This window comes from Otolemur garnettii, unplaced genomic scaffold (genome assembly GCF_000181295.1).
Source record: "Otolemur garnettii isolate 467f Iridium unplaced genomic scaffold, OtoGar3 scaffold00284, whole genome shotgun sequence".
NCBI lineage: Eukaryota > Metazoa > Chordata > Mammalia > Primates > Galagidae > Otolemur > Otolemur garnettii.
The window spans coordinates 918,656-933,757 of NW_003852679.1; the positions used below are offsets into that span (position 1 = coordinate 918,656).

General features: G+C 36.0%; 1 protein-coding gene across 1 annotated transcript in view; it reads left to right on the forward strand.

The window, feature by feature from the left end:
- Positions 1-15,102, forward strand: part of ADAM18 (ADAM metallopeptidase domain 18) — a 188,263-nt gene that overhangs the window by 136,748 nt on the left and 36,413 nt on the right. Inside the window, exons 15-16 of the mRNA XM_003803189.1 lie at positions 3,304-3,409; positions 9,569-9,758. Of these exons, the coding sequence (XP_003803237.1) occupies positions 3,304-3,409; positions 9,569-9,758 (296 nt within the window). The remainder of the gene's footprint in view (positions 1-3,303; positions 3,410-9,568; positions 9,759-15,102) is intronic.

Sequence of the window (15,102 nt, forward strand, 5' to 3'; positions counted from 1 at the left end):
GCTAGCCAGAAGGATACTAGATTCAGGACAAATTTCAATGCTGGTTTTCTCTGCAAGCCAGGGATGATAATAGAGGAAGACATTACAGAACTGTGTCCTCTGATAACAACATCTCAAACAATCAAGACAAGACAGAAAACAGATAGATGAAATTATTGTAATAAGCAGTAAGGACAGAGTATCAGACAAGGGTACATCACCTACAGAGGGATGAGGGAGAATATGATTTCTGTAAGTAGCCAACCATGGTATACTCGATTTGTGCCATCAAAGGAAACTTTTGAGAATGGATCATAAGATTGGATTGGATAGCCAGGAGATTGAGGAAAGTTAGCTCAATAAATGTAATAATTCTACATCCACATTCTCAACCTATCCCAATAATTAGAGTTAGAACTCATTGAGTTAAGTAAGAGTGAAGGCCTCAGAAAGAAAATCACATAACACCTTGGCAAATGTACCTGTTAACAGTTCCTTTAGAATGTCCCTAAATGTACCTGCATTTGATCGAGCTTTTCTTCATGGGGAGAAAAGGAAATAAACATTGTTAAAAATGGTGGGTACAGAGTATGAATTGGCATGGATATACAGAAACCCAGTGTAATCCTGTATCCCTGTCAGAATGATGTGCAGGAGGCAAGGAATGTAATAATCTTGGCCGTACGTCAATTTACAGTGAATTTACTGGGTGGTTGTTCCTCAGCCTTAGCCTGTATAATTAGGGTATGTGTAATGAGTAGTTTGTGCAGTCCCCTCACTGAGATCTTGGCCTATTTTAGAAAACCTCTGTAACCATCGTCCCCTCCCAGAAGTTAAAGTTAGTGCTAAAGATCTAAAGGATCCAGGGGTGGTTGTCTATATAATATCTACATTTAATTATTCAAAATGACCCCTGTAGGAACTTTGAAGATAATAGTAAACTATTTATTTCAAATGTAATCAAGTAGCTGTCTTAATTGCACTCACTGTGCCAGATATGTGCCTATGCTAGAACAGATTAACATGGCTTCAGATATGTAGCAGGAGTGTATCCTTTGATTTGGCAAATACATTATTTTCTATTCTTATTTGAAAAGAGGATTAGAAAAAGTTTACACTCACATAAAATAGATAATGGAATTCATTTAGAATTTTGCTCCAGGACTATGTTTATTCCCCTGTCTTCAGTCATTCTATAGTAGAAGAGGTTCGGACATACCAGAAAATATTTAATTGGTCCACCCCACCAATGATTTTATACTAAACAGGTTAAATAAGCAAAGCATAGCTAGCATGCTAGAGGACAAGGTAAAACACATGTGCTAACAAGGTGAAGAGGTCGACTTTTGAAATATTTAAAGACCTTCACATCACTGAAATGTTTAGTAATCCAATGTTCAGAGGGATGCCCTGATACCCACTACAAACTATAAGACAAACTCTTGTATCTTGCATATCCTGTGACAAAGAAGTACACCTGTTAGCCTTTTTGTATTCTGGTGGCAGTATAGATAGCATGGGGGAAGTAACTACCCCATTCCATTTACTGGGTGTGATAAAAGGTTACTAATATTTAATAAAGTGCAAAAGTAGTAAAGGGCACTGCAACATGCCCAGCAGAGATGCAAGTATCTCTGCCCTTTGGGTCATAAAACGCAGCAGATCCTATAATGTTGGATGAGTTAGATTGTAAGAAAAAATTCCATATGGTCTATAGCAAGCCTATTTGGGAGAATAGCAGTACATGCCATGGAGTTCCTGAGCAAGCTTACCATCTAAAGTGGGTAAAGAAATATACAGCTTTGACAAGACAACTCCTGGTATGTTCTTGGCCCTGCAGAGATAGAGAATCTGACTTGAGGACACCAATTGATGACTGTGTGGTCAAAACTATGCATCATAGGCTTAGTTATGTCAGTTCCATGAAGTTGTATGGGTAAATAGATGGAAGTCATTAATCTGGATTCTAGCACAGCAAAAAGAGAGCACATAAGAAACATCCATGAGCAGGAAATCCAAAAGAATATGTCCTTCTCTCCTCTTACATCTTTGCTTTTCTCTCCTCTCACATCTATGGGTATATGAGATTTTATTATGTCCAACTGACACAGTAGGAACAAATTTAGGCTTGTTTTACAGAGGATTTAGTGTAGTAATTGGTTGTAAACTACACACTGCAACTTCCCTCGGGAGTGGTTTTGAAAGGTACTAATTACCTGGCTATACAAAGGATCCTGCTGGGTAGTGGGAAGCCTGGATGTAGACACACTGGAAAATTAGACAAAAAAGCTCTGGGATATAAATATGTGGGGATACAGAAGTGAAAAAGAAATGTGAAGATCTATGTATTAATCAACCAGGTCAACACCCATCAAAGAGCATCTACCAAGGAAAATACACAACCAAATAAATGTAATGACTTAGTCAGTTTACATCAGCCAATATCCATATTGTCTGTTCCAGGGCCTGAGGATGGATGCCATCTAGACTTTATTTCCTTTCCTTCCTACTTTTGAAATAGTTGATTTGTTTCTGAGTTTAGCTTGTCCTTTGTGAGTACTTGTGTCACCTAGTCAAGCATAAGGAAGACACATTCTGTTTCTTTACCTCTTTGCCTAAGACAATACGTTCATTTGGGCCATTATCTCTCTTTAACTTTATTGAGAAGATAGCTTCTTCAAAACTTGCACCATCTCATAGCCTGCATTTTCACCTTTTTGCTTCTGATAATAGTTTTCTTACTACCTAAAGCTGAACTCCAATCCCAAGGCCACATATTGTAGGTATATATTATAGTCACACTCCAATTCTAGTTTCTAACTCTTGTGTATAATGAAATGGAAATAATACCCCAAAACTTCAAGATTAATACACAGCACAACTATGTAATATTCCATAATGCCTCCAGTATAACACTTACCCCCCCCCCACTTAAACACTAAAACATTGATGATTTCCTGTCAGAGAAAAAAAGAGAATATGGTAAACCATGTATTAGTTCAAGGGGTTACTGACCATAAGTGATATGCCTCAACTTTTTCATTTCATTACAACTTACAAGGTCAAACCTAATATTCATTGGACTAGTATTTGCTCTCACAGGGAGGGACAACAACTTGTTTTTAACCATTATACAATTTACTATAATAACTATAATCATTTTCTATAATGCATTAAAAACAATTATTGCTCTCTGCTTATATTGACAGGGTACAAATGCATGGTAAAGTACACAATTATTTTTGAATTAGAGTTTCATTAGGCTGTCATTAACAAAAATTTAATTTAAATCAAAAATGATAAGTGACATGTTTGCATTTTAAGGTGCTCAAGGTGCTCCTTTTGCCTGTTTTAAAGCAGTTAATTCTCTGCGTGACAGATATGGAGAATGTGGTTTTAAAAATTTGCAACCATTACCTTGTGAACAGAAGTACGTATGTAGAAAATAAATGTTTCTTTGAATTATAAAAATTATATATTTTTTATCAAGATACACTAAAAATAATAACATAAAAAAGAAAAAAGAAAAAAAAAAGATATACTAAATTGTAATGAACAGTAAATTATAAAACAGGACAACGTTTTCAAATACCAATATGTGTATTTTTCATCTCTGTTATTCAGGGTTTTCTTTTTATTGTTTCCTTCTTATGTATAGTATCATCCTAAAAAGAGACTGGAAGAAAGAAAGATAATACTTATTAACAGAGGAGGATAGTGAGCACAAAGTGCAAAGAATTAGAACTACTATATACTGTCAATTAAAACTGATTTTTATAACATGTTTAAATGGAATTAAATAATTACAACGCAAATGCTTTGACTTTTAGATATAAGATTCTTGAGAAAAAAGTTTTTGTTGTTATTTATTTCCAAAACATTAACCTGTAAAGTATGGAAGTACATATCAATAGCTGAATTTGTACTATTGGGACATAGTTTTACTATAAGCCCCATAATAAAGGGATTTGTAAAATCTTATATCCAATAAAGGAAGTGCCTGCTACATAAGAAATACTTCCTGAATTTCATTAAACATAAGGAAAAATAAAAGTATCACACACATACAAACAGCCAAGCCAGATTAAAGAAATAAGGGAATTGGGAGAAAGTATAAAAGCATTTAAATAAGCTCAAGTATTTAATAGAGAAGCAGGGCTTTCTTCTAACCTCCAAGACATAGCCAGGAAAAAATTGTAAAATCTTTAGGTGAGCACCATACTCACATACTCAGCTTGGTTCACAAGTAATATGGTTCCTCCATGAAGGTAAAAGATAGGTTTAAAGGTAGCTAGTTGTGTAAGACTAAAATAGTATTCTATACCACCCCTCTCCACACATGAAATTACCATGGATCATGTACTATTCATTTCATGAAGAGAATGTAGAATTTCCTGCATGTCCCAACACAGAAGCACTAGTGGATGGAAAGTGGAGACCTGGAATCACAAAGGCAATGCTGATGAATGCAGAGCACATGAGGGGACTCTGTATAATATAAATGAAAATGTATAACCAGCCACACCTGTTGGACACCAATACAGAGCACCAGTGACCAGGCAGACTGAATTATACCACAGTGGCACCCAATAAAAACAGAAAATGTGGTACACCAGCTGCACTCAATCTCTCTGCTGCCTTTGATTTAAAATTATTCATGGAAAAAGGAAAAGGAAAGTTTGGAGAAACTGAAATTTACTAAACATGACTTCTCTGGACTTTATCTTATATAACAGTACTTTTCCTGAAATGAAAACTAGATGAGACTGGAATTAAATAGCATAAATTATCAGATGAAAGCATTCATGATTAATTTTCAGAAAAGAAAAACAAGTTCTGAGAATTTAACCATAAATGAAAAATTTGGGGAAAATGGACTTTGAAGTAAGAGTATATACCCCTAGGCCAAACTAGAAAGAGACATACAAGGCAAGGCTGGTTTAAAGTATATTTCATACAAAGAAAGTACAATAAAAATTTAAAGACATATTTAGACTTGAGAAACAGGAAAAAAAATATCCTGGTAGGAATAAGAGATTGGAAAGTGATTTAAGTTTTGGCTATCAACCTCATTTCATTCTGTACTTCTTCTTGATATCATAAGCTAACCTCTCTTGATACTAAAGGACTCAAAATGATCTTTTATGAAAAATGGGCAAAATTTTATGATAGAGGAGTTTTTTATACAAAATAATATTGGCAGGTTCAATATATACTTGTAAATAGCTAAAAACAATTATTTTCATTGAGGATGATATGTGATAAATAGAGTTGTGTGATTCTAAGAGTGAGAAGTGTCATAGTCTAATTTTTAGAGCATAGCCTGGGAATACTGTAAGCTTCTTAGAGAAGTCAGTGTTTTACCCAATGATAGATTATCAATGGCAAAATAGAGTGTCTATGAGATACTCTTTGTTGTATTTGTGGCATGGAAGAGATCTAAAAGTTCCTAAATTCCTAAAGAATATATATATTTATTTATATACCCTGGAAATATCTGTGTTGGGGGAAATTTGGCCCTCCCAATAGGTGCAGAAAACACATTTGACAAAATTCATTATCCTTTTCTGATTAAAACACTCAAGAAAATAAACATAGATGGGACATTTCTTAAACTTGTACATGCCATCTACAACATTGTATTGAATGGAGTATAACTGAAAGCATTTCCACTTACAACTGGAAGCAGACAAGTTGCTTTCTATAGCCAATTGCTGTTGAACATAGTACTGGAAGGCATAGCCAGCTCAAACAGAATAGAGAAGAAGATAAAGGGTATTAAAATTGGCAGAGGGAAGGTCAAACCATCACTCTTTACAGATGACAAGATCTTATACTTGGAAAACCACCAGGGTCTCCACCACAAGGATACTGGAAATGACCAAGGAGTACAATAACATCTCAGGAAACAAAATCAATGTCCACAAATCAGTAGCCTTCATATACACCAATAACAGTCAAGCTGGGAATTAAATCACAGATACAATACCCTTCACAGTAGCTTCAAAGAAAATGAAATACCTAGGAAAATGCCTAAAAAAAAGAGATGAAGGACCTCTACAAGGAGAATTACGAAACCCTAATAGAAGAAATAGCTGAAACTTCCATTAATAAATGGAAGAACATACCATACTTACAGCTGGGAAGAATCAACATTGTTAAAATGTCCATAGTACCCAAAGTGATCTACAGATTTAATGCAATCTTCATCAAAGCACCAACATAATACTTTGAAGAACTTGAAAAAATAGTACTTCATTTTACGTGGAGCTCAAATAGCCAAAGAAATTTTAAGAAATAACAAATCTAGAGGCATCACATTACCATCCTTCAGGTTATGCTATATGTTTACAGTGATCAAAACAGCATGGGGCTGGCACAAAAATAGAGCTATAGATCTGTAGAATCAAATAGAGAACTTAGAAATGAATCCAGCCATGTATCACCACATGACCTTTGATAAACCAAACAAAGAAATTTGGGATCCAAAAGAAGAGAATATATACTGAAAAAAAATGTGCTATCTAAAGATCATAACAGACACGGGAGGAGTCAGGCAAGATATCAGACTAGAGACATTTCCTTGCCAGATATTCCTGGTGACATGGGGGAAAGTAGTCTTCAGCCACCTCTGACTGAGGGAATCTGCACAGAAACATCACTCTGGGGGCACAATGAAGCAGCAGGAGAATTCAGGAACCAACAAGGAGGTCTCAAATTGAGGAAAATTGATGCAAAAGGCAGGTGCTTGGTAGGGACAGAGGCCAACTGGTTGCCTGGCTCTCCCATGAATGTCTGGGGATGGAAACTGGTTGTTCTCCAGTATTTCGATTTTTGACTGGACTACTCACTGGTGCAGCAGAGACTTGAACAACATCTGGTGGCTAGGGTTCAACTCCAGGTGCAGTGATTCTGCCATCGGCTTGGCTGCTGGTGGGGCAACACCATTGTGGGAAGACCACTTGCCTGGCAGGACCTGTTCATTTGGTCCTAGTGTACAACCAGCTCTGATGTGTCTGCTGAACTTGACCGGCCATTCTTGAGGTGAGCTGAATGGCCCCCACATTCCCAAGGAGGGCTTCTTTTGTTGTCAGGAGACACTCTGACAGAAATCAGGAAAGTATGGCAAAATCTTTAGGACACCAGTCCTTTGAGGACTGAATGCTGACCAAATGAAGAGGCCCAGATTGAGGGTTAAGAAGTCAGGAAGACAAGATCAGGTCTCCTTACAGACAATGGCTTTCAACCCCCACAATACACAGAAAATCCAGCGTGCAGTGTTTGCCGGCTTCTAACACCACAGCGCCTCCTGGTGTCCAGATAATACATTGCATGACATATATCAAATACATATTTTATACATTTTTTGCTTCTTTTCTTATTTTTTCCCTAGTTGTTTTCTTTATTTTGTTGTTAATTTTGTTTAGTTTTTGTTTTGTTTTGTTATTTTTTCATGTCTACTTTTCTCAATAGCAAGAGCTCCTCCATTTTTGTTAGTTGTTCAACCCCTTTTATATTTCCTTTCATTTCTCTTCTTTTACAACCATCAAAATGGGAAAAGATATTTTCAGGGTATTAATCTAACAAAAAGTTCCAAACTTATACTCAAGGTAGACCTCCCATTTGATCCTGCAATCCCATTATTAGGCATCCACCCAGAAGAAAAAAATTATTTTATCATAAGGACATTTGCACTAGATTGTTTATTGAAGCTCAATTTACCATCTCCAAAATGTGGAAACAACCTAAATGCTCACCAACCCAGGAATGGATTAACAAGCTGTGGTATATGTATAACATGGAATAGTATGCAGCTCTTAAAAAGATGGAGGCTTTACTTGGATAGAGTTGGAACACATTCTCCTTAGTAAAGTTTCACAATAATGGAGGAGCAAGAATTTATGTAATCAATTCTAATATAAGCCAGTAGATGATTTAATGCATACCCTCATAAGAGAAAATTTCAAATCAATTCAATATGGGTGGTGGGTGAACAAGAGAGAACAGAGAAGGGAAGAGTGAAGGCACGGGGTGAGGGGGCGTTTACAGTATATGACACACCTCTTGGGGATTAGACACAATTATAAGAGGGACTGCACCTAAGAAATACAAACAGAGTAACCCCCCCCCCAATGAACCCAAAACAATAAAACAAGAGCAAACAATCCCATCTATCACTGGGCAAGAGACATGAACAGAACCTTCTCTGATGATGAAAGATGAATGGCCAACAAACACTTGAAAAAAAATGCTCATCATCCTTGATCAACAGAGAAATGTAAATCAAGACCATCCTGAGATACCCCCTAACACCAGTGAAAATAGTTCATATCACAAAGCCTTAAAACTACAGATGCTGGTGTGGGTGTTGAGAGAGAGGGACACTTTTACACTGTTGGTGGGACTGCAAACTAATCCAGCCTCTTTGGAAAGCAATATGGAGGGTCCTTAAAGAACTCAAATTAGACCTCCATTTGATCGCACCATCTCCCCCCCCAGTAAGTATCTACCCAGAAGATAAATATATTATTTTATCATAAAGACATTTGCACTTGAATGTTTATTGCAGCTCAATTTACAATTGCCAAGATGTGTAAACAACCTAAATACCCATCAACTCAGTAATGGATTAACAAGCTGTGTACTATATGTATACCATGGAGTACTATTCACCCATAAGAAAGGATGGTGACTTTACATCATTTTTATAAACCTGCATGGAGATGAAACACATTCTTCTTAGTAAAGTATCACAAGATTGGAAAACCAAGTATCCAATGAACTCAATTTTATTATGAAGGCAGTAGACCATCTAAACATACCTCCACATAGGAGAAAACCTTAGTTCTATTCAAGTTTGGGGGAAGGGATACTAGCAAAGGGGATTGGTGAGCTCCCACTTTAAAAGGTACTATGTAGGGTTGTATGGCATACCTTTTGGGTGCAGGACACAATTAAAAGAGGGACTCTACCTTAAAAAATCAGAAATTGTCATCTGGTTGTTTGTACCCTTACAATAAGCTAAAATTTTTTTCTAAAAATGATAAAGATCATGGGCAGTGCCTGTGGCTCAAAGGAGTAGGATGCCGGCCCCATTTACCATAGATGGTGAGTTCAAACCCAATCCCAGCCAAAAACTGCAAAAAAAAAAAAAAAAAAAAAAAGATAGATAAAGATCATGACAGAGTTCTTAGGTGTAATTAAAATACAGAGAAAGAGTAATGCAATTAGCAGCTTTCTAGGGACCAGATTGGCCAAGCTATATTGCAAAAAGTTTCCTAATGAATGTGGTAAAATAAAAGTGCTATACAACAGTGGAACCTAGAAAACAAAGTTGAGCTCTATAAAATGAAATGAAGTCAAATCTTTACATCTTAAGTGTATACATTTAAATTATGCTACAATGCCAATTAGTATAGATGGATTTAGTTGTTTTGCACCATAAAATAATTTTTTTTTATTTTTATATTTGTCAGGTTTTATACCATAAACTAAACAATATTTATGTTATCATCCTTGTAATACTTAATAGGAAACTAGTATCATTACGAGATAAAATGATAAATAATTTTCTGCTTTGCATTTCCAGGGATATTCTCTGTGGAAAATTAGCTTGTGTTTGGCCACAAAAAAATACATATAAAAATGATGTTCATTCTGCAGTTTACACATATATTCAAGACTATGTATGTCTATCTGTTGCCACTGGGTCATCCATGAGATCAGATGGAAGAGATAATGGTTATGTTGCTGATGGCACCATGTGTGGTCCACAAATGGTAACAAAACACTATAATGTATATATTCTGTGTCAAATTATGTTATTTATCAAATACTGTGTTCAATGATGACTACCGTAATTACATTGAATGGATTTAAACCTAGTGCTGGCATTTATTTTTCATATGATATTGGAAAGATAATGAAACCAAACCCATTATCCAATGACATTGCTTTTTGGATTAAAATGTTAGTAGTCCTTATGTGAAAAATACACCTATGTGTTTTAAGCATAAGATTTCACTAATTGGTGACTTTTTAAAATAGCTATAATATAAACTCTAATAGCTTTAAATCATAAGATTCTAATGCAGAATTTGCAATTCTCCTTGCTCTAGAGAAAAACACAATTGCCCTTACATGTTTCTAAAATTATCTGCTCATATTTCTGATCAAAGTGTGAGAAGTTTGGAAGAAGCCATCAAAAATCTGTACTAAGAAAGCTTGGTTGTAATAGATGCACAAACTCATGTACATACTCATACATGCACATGTATGAACTTCATGAAATCATAAAATAAAGGGAAAACAAAAAGGACACAGAGACTTAGTAGTCAATGTGGAGGTGTGAGAATACATATTCTATGTAACATAATAACATAAGGCATCTGACATATAAAGCAGCAGTTGTAAATAGTGTATTTATTTAAATGTCATTCAGTACCTACTTGCTGAATAAAAATAAAACATGAAAATGGTGAGTCAGTGAGTCAACTGTTATTTCTGGGGTCAGCAATCCTAATACCTGAGGAAATTTCCTAATCCCTTCCTATTTCCTGCTGTTCACTCTCTTGTGTAATCCGTTCTTTTTCCTGTAGGTTGCTTCTAATGACATATTTCTAAAAAATAGAATATGGCAAAAGTTACAGGGTGCCACATATATGAATAAGGTTAGAAATAAGAAACAAGGTGAGAAAAGACAGTGATTTCTGTTTTGCACGGACTTCTTTCTCTTGCCTTCTTAGATTGCTTGCTTTGCTGAAACGAGCTGCCATCATAAGGAAGGCCACAAGAAAAGCAAATGTAGGCCAGTGAAAATCTGAGGACCTCAATCTAATAGCCATGAGGGATTGAATTCTGCCCAGAAACCACATGAGCAAGCTATGAAAAGCATGTCTTCAAGTCACACCCTGAAATGAGATAGCAGTCCCAGACAACATCTTGCTTATAAATTCATTAGGAGATGATAAGCAGAGAACACAAACAAGATGTGCTCAGCTTCCTGACTCACAGAAACTATGATATAATAAATAGATGTTGTTCAATGACATTCATTTTCATGACAATTTGTTATACAGCAAGTAACTAATAGAGATTTTGGCACCTGAAAATACGGTACTGCTGTAACAAATACATGAAATGGGGGTGACTATAGAGCCAGGCAGTGAGTGAGGACTGGAAGAATGCTGAAGACCATGCTCAGACTTCCTGGGACAGACTTGCTGGTAGAGATGAAGTTGTAATTAGGAATGTATTATTGGAGACTGGATGAAGAAGGATTATTTATAATTTAGTGGTAAAAAGCTTAGTACATTCTTTTCTGTAATTTGTAGAAAGTAGAAGATAGACCTAGTGAACATAGCTCCAGGTTTCTTCTTACTGATTATAATAAAACACAAAAGGAGGGAAAATCAGAGAACAACTGTTAAACAAAAAGTAACTATGACCTTAAGATGTTGAAAATTATCAGCATCTCCAGAGATGCTCAAGTTAGAAAATAGATCCTATGCATTGTCAGGAAAATGTGGCCTGGAGAAAAAGCCAAGAGTAAGGCTAGACAAATGTTAATTATTAGTCAATTAATTTGATCTCAAAAATATCAGAATTATTCAATTATATCTTTACTTATCAAAAATAAGTAAAGGTGTGCCTTACAAATCCTCTAAATTAAAAAATTGGACCTTTAGAAGTTTTAGACTCAGAGCTTTGTACTTCAGCCATCTCAGCAAAAGTTCAAGGTAGAAAAGGACTTATTTCAAAGATGTCTGTGAGTGTTACTTTCATTGAAGGTGAACACTAAAGAGTTCTCTGGGAGGCTCCCAATTTAGGATAAATATCAGCAGAAACACTTTCAGCAAAAATGAGAAGACACAGAGAATACAAAATGAAAAAAGGCTGGGGGAAACCCCCAAATTGTACCAGTAAGAGGCAAGCTGAGAGATAGTTGTTCATCTGCAAATACACACTGCCTTTTATGAAAAAATGTATGAAAAATGAAGGAATGCTTAGAGCAATGTTTTTCAACCTTTTTATCTCATGGCACACTTGAACCATTAATTAATTAACAAAATTAATTAATGATCTTTTGAGGCACACCTAAGATCCTCTCCCAGTACACCAGTTGAAAATCACTGCCTTAGAGCAGGCATCCTTAAAGTATGGCCCACAGGCCACTTGCAGCCCACCTAGGACATTTATCCATCCCGCTAGATGTTTTTGCTGCTGCTGCCTGTCCTGCTTGGCAGCCTACTCATCCCAGGACCTGCATTCCAGCCCTATAATGGTCTGAGGGACAGTGAACTGGCCCCCTGTTTAAAAAGTTTGAGGACCCCTGGCTTAGAGGGTCAAGCAAGGGCTGAGAGAACCAATAGACAAGAGAGACAATTCACAGTTAGTTCCTTGCAAACTAACCAAGGAACTCACCCCATGGGCCATGCCAGATGTCAGAACTGCTATAGAGTAGTGATTCCTTTTAACTTCCAATCCATACCCCTAACCCCAAGATTTCAATTAAAATTCTTTTTTTGATTATTTCTTATAGTAAACTATGTACATTAATGCAATCATGGGGTACAGTGTACTGTTTTCACATACATTTTGAAATACTCTCATCAAACTGGTTAACATTCTTATAGAAGTTGCTCTCTGCCTTTCTTACCTTTGCATATTGTTGGTACTGGGAACAGTTAACTATTCCTTAGTTTCACAGATCTACAGATGGAGTTGTCCTCAAGGAATTATACTCCACAGTCTTGTCCACAGCCAGAGCTAAATTAGGTCAAATGAGAGGATTTGAACTGATGAGTGTGGTTTGCATGAGTAAATAATAGACAACATTTGACCATGAATTGTGGCACTTTGCTTTAAATGCCCCCTCACCATGGCCTCACCTTCTCTCACTCATTCGTTTTTATAATATACATCCTCCCAACCCACTATGTGAGGAATGAACATAATGATTTGCTTCCAAAAGTTCAATTATGGGAAAAGAATGGAATGTAGAAATATCATTTTCAACATTAGGTCATAATGGACATCTTCTTCCATAAACTCTCTCTCTCTCTCGCCTTTTTGATTGCTTTCTTTGATAGAGCATGTTACTGTGTGGAAGAGTAATACATGAGCAGAAACTTAGTATAGTCACAGTCCAACAGTCCTTAAGAAAGTGAGGATATTAATCCAACAGCCTGTCAACAACAACATGACATGTTTGGAAGCACATTTGCCTGAATACAAAGTCTTCCCATTAAACTGGCTTGGATTTTAATGGCACCAATGCAAAAGCCTGAAGCAGAAAACCAAGCTATTCCATACTCACAATTCAATGCTCACAGAAGCAGAGATAGTGAACATGCATTGTTTCATTTTCCAAAGATGAGTTTCCAAGAACGTGATTTTGGTTTGCATGGTAAGCATGTGTTTGGTTCTTTAAGAACCTACTATAATCTTTTCCAGAGGGATGAAACATTTCCCATTTCTACCTGCAGTGTGTGAGTGATCAAGTTTCTCCAGACACTCCCCAGCATTTTGGTGTTAGCATTACTTAATATTTTAGCCATTTTTTATATGTGTCCTAATATTTGTACTTTTAATCTGCATTCTCCAGTGATTAATTATATTCAATATCTTATTATCAGCTTATTTATCATCAGTGCACCCTCCTGTTTGAAATGTCTGCTCATATCTTTTGCCAGTTTTCAGTTTGATCTTTAAACATACTAAATGCAAGATTGCAAACATTTCCTTATGTTCTGTAGCCATGGTAAGGGTAGCTGGAACTCAGGTTTCTACAGCTGAGGTAGAGCTAACTAGTCTGGCTAACTAGTCTAAAATATTCCCTCCATGGCGAACATGCCAGGAGGAGTCTGTCCTTGTACTGGGTTCCCTTGTGACAGGGTGGCTCTGACTTTCATTGCAAATTCCCACAATCTCTTCACTCTCCCTACCCTGGGCACATAGATGCTCTCTCCATCCCGCACTGGCTTTGAACGGCCAGGACTGGGGGAGTAGTGGTGTGGATATTGCAAGACTGTCTTTTTTGCCCTCCTCTGTGCCTCTGTCCTTGTTATAATGTTGAAAGCAGGTACCATGACTACTCACCTGATTTTTGATTGTTCTGAGGTTGTTTTCTTGCATGGATAGTTGTTGAATCTGGTATTCCTGAGGAAAAACAATTGCTAGAAGTTTCTCTTTGATTATCTTGCTCCACAGAATACTGTTTTTTATTAGAAATATGTTTTATCAAACTAGACTTCCAGAGTGAATGGCAAGAATACACAAACATGTTCAATTACACATTTGTATACATTTTAATATAATGCTAAGGTATTTTTAATATGTCTGTGGTCTTTTGTATCTGTATCTACAATGTTCTGTTCCTACTCATAAGACAATAAAATAATCTCCATAATATTGTAAACAAATTTATGCATATTTATCTGAATTTGGAAGTGTCATTAAACTGCCAAAAATGGTTATATACTCAGCATCTCAAAATTATTTATGATGCCTACTTTGTCTTTATTGTCTTATCTTGATTAGTAATGTGTAACTTTAGACCAAGTATGGGATCCTGAGAGAACTGGTAGTTAACTTAAGAATTAGTAAATTTCTTATTGATTTCTTATCACCTACTTTTACCATACATATGTTAGCCTAACTTAGACAATGTTATAGTCTTTATATGACGTATACAATTTTCTCTTACTTTTTTTGTTGTGATAAAACATACATAGCATAAATTTATAATTTTATCTGTTTTGCAAGTGAAAAATTCAGTGATATTAAGTACATTCATATTGTTGTGCACCTGTCACTACTATTTGCTTTTGGAATATTTTCCCCATGCCAACCTGAAATTCTGTACCCATTAAAAAATAAATCCTCATTATTCGCCCTTCAGCCCTTGCTAAGTACTATTTTACTTTGAATTTCTATCAATTTGAATACTTTTTGTACCTCGCATAAGTGGAATCACAAAATATTTGCGATTTGTATCTGCTCTACTTCACTTAATGTGATGTTTTAAGATTCAGCCATGTTATAATACTCAAGCCATGTTTGACTTCTGCAATTACAAGAGGTGCTCAAATGTGACTGGTATTCATCTTTTGTTCTGGTATA